The sequence below is a fragment of the Equus asinus genome, chromosome 13, assembly GCF_041296235.1.
Source record: "Equus asinus isolate D_3611 breed Donkey chromosome 13, EquAss-T2T_v2, whole genome shotgun sequence".
Taxonomy (NCBI): Eukaryota; Metazoa; Chordata; class Mammalia; order Perissodactyla; family Equidae; genus Equus; species Equus asinus.
The window spans coordinates 58,032,420-58,038,419 of NC_091802.1; the positions used below are offsets into that span (position 1 = coordinate 58,032,420).

The window sequence follows — 6,000 nt, forward strand, 5'->3', positions numbered from 1 at the left end:
ATGTATAGATAGGGACGAATGCACCAAGGAATGTGATGTTCTTGGCCTTTGATACATACGGCCAAGTTGCCCTCCAGAAGAGCTTACCAATTTACACTCTCCCCAGTGCCCAGTGTTGGGGGAGCTAAGCTGCCAGGGTTTCAGTGATTGTTGGGGGAGCATTTGGGGCATTTTTACTGCAATGTAAATATAAGAATCCCCTCCCACCTCTACACCTCTGCCTGAGGTATTTATTTCTCTCTCTCTCTTTTTTTGGTGAGGAAGATTGGCCCTAAGCTAACATTTTTTGCTAATCCTCCTCTTTTTGCTTGAGGAGGATTGTCCCTGAGCTAACATCTGTGCCAGTCTTCCTCTATTTTGTATGTGGGACGCTACCGCAGCATGGCTTGATGAGTGCTGTGTAGGTCTGTACCTGGGATCCAAACCTGCAAACCCTGGGCCAGTGAACTTAACCACTATACCTCGGGGCCGGCCCCTTTATTTCTCTTATAATGCCCTTCCTCCTTCTTCTCCACCCAAGTCTCAGCCGGTTCTCACATCACTCGGACCCCTCCCATCGTGGCACTCAGTTATATATTCATATTGTCTCGTTATCTATTTATTTCAAGGGAGCCCACCCCTTGTTTCCCTAGATTACTTTTCCAAGTGCTTAGAAAAGGTCATTCTTCCCAGAGCACGTAGCACAGTGTGAGGCCCATACAAGCATGTGATAAGGGGTGTCCGCCAGTGCCGGTCAGAACTAGAGCTCTCACTTAGTGACAGACGTCGGCAGATAGCATTGGCCCCACCTGGGTGAGGCGGTCTGGTCTGTGGAGCTACACACACGTGGAAGCTTTGGAACCACCACAGACCCTCACGGGGCACCGGCGGCTGGAGCTGACTGGTCGACCCATGGGGCCTTCAGCAAAGAGGTTTCTACCCGAAACACAATAGAAAGTGCTGCTGCCTGAGGTTGTGATGACAGACATTTGTCCCTCTCCCGAGACAGCCACCAAGAGGGCCCAGGCCACCAGGGGGAGCCTGCTGCACGTCCCCTACGGAGACAGGGAACGAGAGAGACTGGACATCTACTTTCCTGAGGACGAGTCTGAGGGTGAGTGGGGGGCGCAGTGGCCCCGTGGCAGAGCACAGCCGGCGCCCGGCCGCAGCCCAGCCTCCTCCGTCTCTTGCAGCTTTGCCCTTCTTTGTGTTTTTCCACGGAGGGTACTGGCAGAGTGGAAGGTAAGTTGGGGAAGTGGGATGACTTGATAGTCACTGCTAGGTCCACGCCCGGGATCTGAACCAGTGAACCCTGGGCCGCCAAAGTGGAGCACGTGAACTTAACCACTCAGCCACGGGGCGGCCCTCAAGGTTCTTAATTACATCTGCGTAGACCCTATTTCCAAATAAGGTCGCATTCACTGGTACTGGGGGTTAGGATTTGCACATATCTTTTTGGGGGCACTGTTCGACCCACTGTACCTGGTGAGACACATATTCAGTCTACTCTCTAGTCAAAGGGAAAGCCACAGGGACCAACTAGCCCAGTTTGGTAGGGACGGGGGGTGTTTCACAGGATATGGGGCTTTCGGTGTTAAAAAGAGAGTCCTGGGCAACCCAGGACAGCTGGTGACCCTCAGACAAGCAGGGTATTCGGGATCTTCAGGACGCCGTACCCTAGGATCTTACTAAGGAGCTGCCTGTGCCGGCCCACCGCCCTTCAGGCAGATTCATCCTCATGGCTACATGTGCCGCACCTGTGCCCTTTGCCAGGCGAGGCTCTCTACGTGTCTGATCGCCTTCAGTTCTCGAAAAGCAGACCCTAAGAGAAAAAAGATGATTGTCCCTATTTTACAGATGAGGAACCCAGGCTTAGAGGTTAAATAAAGTCCCCAAGGCCCCATAGCTAGCACGTGATGTGGCAAGCACAGAGCCCACCTTCTTCCCCATACCACACGGGGTCAGAGAGGGGCTGTGCTGGGGTGGACAGGACACAGAAGCAGTAGTGGCCACGTTGCCTCCGGTTGTCGCATCTTTGTCTCTTTCTGCAGTAAAGACTCGTCGGCCTTCATGGTCAGCCCACTGACAGCCCAGGGAGTGGCCGTGGTGGTAGTGTCTTATGACATCGCCCCCAAAGGTAAAGGGGGTGGTCTTGCAGGTTCGAAGGTTGGTGGGCTTTGGACGGGACAGAGTCCCAGTGGATCCTGACCCAGCTCGTGCTCTCTGCAGGCACCCTGGACCAGATGGTGGACCAGGTGACCCAGAGCATCGCGTTTGTCCAGAAGCGGTATCCGTGCAATGAGTGGGTGTCACTGCGGGTTTTGCTTTTGTCGGACGATGCTGGGTGGGAGGACAGAGGATTCAGCCCCTTGGATGCAGCCCAACTTCCCTTTCTAGCCTGTGGAGCAGAAGGCAAATTGGGACTCCTTGATACTGGCCTGATGCTTTGGGGAAACTGAATTCAAATCTGGTCCTCTGCTCTGACCCGTCCCAGGGGGATTTACCTGTGTGGACACTCAGCTGGGGCCCACCTGGCCGCCATGATGCTGCTAGCCAACTGGACCAAGCATGGAGCCACGCCCAACCTCAAAGGTTTCTGTGGGGACTGCAGCCGGGCGGGGCAGCCTTCACCCTCCCCTGATGGGCCGGAGGGGCTGCACCAGTTGTTCGAAATCCCAGTAGCTGTGACTGTTGACCTGGGGGTTTTGAGCCCTGTGAGCAGGGCCCGCTTTGCTCCCTCTCTGCCCCCTACGCTGGTCTTGTCCCTCTGGCACTGGAAGTTGGGCTGGCCCCATCTTGCCCCACCTGTGCCTGCATGAAGCCTGGCCTGGGTGGAGCATTGGCCCTACCTGCAGCCTGGCCCTGTGGCTGTTCTTCACCTTCACAGGCTTTTTCCTGGTCAGTGGGATCTACGACCTGGAGCCCATCATGCACATCCCTGAGAACGAAGCTCTCCTGATGACCCTGTGAGTCACTCACCCCCACCTCCCCCGGCTGGCCTGGAGCCTGTGGGGAGGGCCAGGGCTGAAGCAAAGGCTTCTCTCTGTGCTGACCCATGCCCACCCCCTGCACCAGAGAGGATGCTCAGAGGAACAGCCCACAGCGGTGCCTGGAGGTCGCCCTGACGCAGCCCGTGGATGCAGCCTGCCCCGTGCTGGTGATTGTGGGCCAACACGACTCCCCCGAATACCACCGACAGTCCAGGGAGTTTTATCAGGTACCCTCAGCACCCTGATTTTGGCCGGAGGTCAGGGGTCATGCAGTCTCATTATCTTACCCAAATGGACCCTAAGACCATCAGTCATTCAGTCAACAATTACTTAGTGAGCACCTGGCCTATGCAGGCACGACGAGAGAGCCCCTCTCCTCTCCCGCAGCCTCATGCTTCCTCTGCCCTCCTGTCTCCTACCCAGGCTTTGCGCCGAGGAGGGTGGAAAGCCTCGTTTGAAGAACTCGATGATGTGGATCACTTTGAGATCATTTGGAACCTCACCCAGAAGGACTACGTGCTCACCCAGGTGGGATGTGTCCCTTCGCTGAGGATGCCGGGGGTCCTGTCACAGCCCGGACGCATAGTAGGCGGGGAGGTGGGGAGCACAGAGGAGCCGCTCAGCTGGCTCTTTGGCACCCAGGAGGCTGCGGGACCTGATGGTGGGCTTCGCGTGAGACACTTGCCTCCTACCCCTCACCTCCCTCTGAAATAGCCCAAGGGGAGCTGCAGAGTCCAGTCCTGGGCACACAGGTGGGATCCGCACGGGGCCTCGGTGTGGATGGGAGAGGCAGGTACAGGAGAAATTCCCCTGTCTCTGTGTAAGCTGAGAGCAAACGCCAGCTCCAGACGGGAACGGATGGCGGATTTGGCTGCGCAAATGTTCATTACGATTTTAATACAGGGACGCCTTTTAAAAGTCAAAGGACGAATTGGGAAAAGTATTTGCCACAGACCTGGCGGATAGAGAGTTACTACTGTTTTCCTTTTTTTCTGGGAAAGTGGGCACTGATTTAGCTTCGCTTTTTAATCAGCTGCCACCTCAGTGGAGCTTTTGTAACATTCGGTTTTAATTCACAAAGTTAATATCTTTACTACATAAAGAGCACCTTCAAATCAATAAGAACAGTTCTTATTTCCCTTTAAGAACAGAAATAAATAGGAAAAATGGACAAATAATAAGAAACAATTTAAGAAGAAATATAAATGGCCAGTAAACATGGGGGAAAATTAAACTGCATCGGTGATCACGGAAATGTAACTGAAAGTGACAGTCCTCTCCCACCTCTCCTGGAAATGTCCTAATTAGACTCGCGCCCAGCACTGGTGAAGAAGTATTGAAAGGAGCCCTCTGCAGTTCTGCCGGTGGGAGCACAGCCTGGTAATGTGGATCCAAACCCTCTGACCCAGTAATTCTGCTGCTTGGAATTTGTCTTCAGGATAATCAGAGAAGCACATGAAGATGGTCTCCAAGCTTTATTAATGTTCACAACTTGGAAACAACCTAAGTGTCCAATGAGGTCAAATTACAATGTAATCAGCTAATGAAACGAAGTTTGTGAAAATTAGGATGTGTCAAGTTGATTCAGATGTGAGAGCAAAAACACAGGAAACAGGTGTTCCAGTGTATTCCCAGTTTTAAATACATAGACAGCTAGACCCTTAGAGGCACTCATGTATGTACATGAAAAAATCCATTTACCAGCGGTATTGCAAGTACATTTTAAAAATTCATGCCCACATTTTCTACTGCGAAGATGTATTACTTTTTCTTTCTTTTTTTTTTTGAGGAAGATTAGCCTTGAGCTAACATCTGCCGCCACTCCTTCTCTTTTTGCTGAGGAAGATTGGCCCTGAGTTAACATCCGTGCCCACCTTCCTCTACTTTATACGTGGGACACCTGCCACAGCACGGCTTGCCAAGCAGTGCCATGTCCACACCTGTGATCCAAACTGGCGAACCTCTGCCCACTGAAGTGGAGTGTGCAAACTTAACCAGAGCGCCACTGGGCTGGCTCCCATGTATTACTTTTTTTAACTGGGAAAAAACAAACACACTTAAATGGCATCTCTTAAAAAATGTAAGAAGTAAATATTTTAGGTTTTGGGGACCGTATGTCTCTGACACAACTACCCACTCTGCCGCTGTAGCTCAGAAGCTGCCACAGACAGTTCGCAGACAAATGAACGTAGCTGTGCTCCAATAGAACTTGACTTATGGATGCTGAAATTTGAATTTTGTATAATTTTTACATTTCATGACAGAATAGGCTTTTTAAATTTTTTTTTTTCAACCATTTAAAAACGTAAAGCCGTTCTTAGCTCATGGGTTACACAAAAACAGGCCTCGAGCCGGAGGAAAGTCTGCGTGCGGTTGGGAGCTTTACTGGGACGTGTCCGGGGAGAGGTGGGAAAGCGCTCACTTCAAGTCACATTTCTGTGATCACTAACGCAGCGTTTCTTTAATCAGATTCCTCCGCAGAGATCCTCACAAGAGCCTCTCCAATTCTGGGCTTTTTGTATCTTTTCTTCCTGCTGCAGATGATTTTGAAAACAATCTTCCAGGAGTCCTGACAGCGCCTGAACCCCAGCTGGTGTGCACCGGATTTGTGAAGCTTCTCTGAAGAGCCCGACAGCGTCCCTTCCTGTCAGCCCTCAGCTTTCCCCGGCGCCCAGCAGCGCCTTCGTTTGAGTCCCTTCTCGCAGCCCTGAACACGAGTACAAATCTCCGTGGCCTCTCCTGGCCTGGATGGAGCAGCCTCCAGGAAAGGTCCGGCCCAGGTCAACACTGCGTGATGCCCGGAACTGCCTCTCGGCCAAGTCTGGCCCCCAAGCCTGCTGAGAGGGCGTGACAAAAATGACAGCTCCTAACCACACGTGGACTAACCTCCAGCTCGATGCCTGTTTTTGTATGACCTACAAGCTGAGAATGACTTTATGTTTTTAAACGGTTGAAAAAAATCAAAAAAGAATATTATTTCGTGACATGTCAAAATTATATAAAATTCAGATTTCAGCATCCATCAGTAAAA

At 51.9% G+C, this 6,000-nt stretch overlaps 1 protein-coding gene across 2 annotated transcripts in view; it reads left to right on the forward strand.

The window, feature by feature from the left end:
- AFMID (arylformamidase) overlaps nt 1-6,000 on the forward strand; it is an 18,159-nt gene extending 12,159 nt beyond the window's left edge. For both annotated transcript variants that reach the window (XM_014863172.3, XM_044744478.2), the window contains 9 exons: nt 989-1,093; nt 1,173-1,221; nt 2,031-2,116; nt 2,209-2,281; nt 2,474-2,571; nt 2,867-2,945; nt 3,055-3,196; nt 3,393-3,497; nt 5,510-6,000. In XM_014863172.3, the coding sequence (XP_014718658.3) occupies nt 989-1,093; nt 1,173-1,221; nt 2,031-2,116; nt 2,209-2,281; nt 2,474-2,571; nt 2,867-2,945; nt 3,055-3,196; nt 3,393-3,497; nt 5,510-5,542 (770 nt within the window). In that variant the 3' untranslated portion in view covers nt 5,543-6,000. The remainder of the gene's footprint in view (nt 1-988; nt 1,094-1,172; nt 1,222-2,030; nt 2,117-2,208; nt 2,282-2,473; nt 2,572-2,866; nt 2,946-3,054; nt 3,197-3,392; nt 3,498-5,509) is intronic.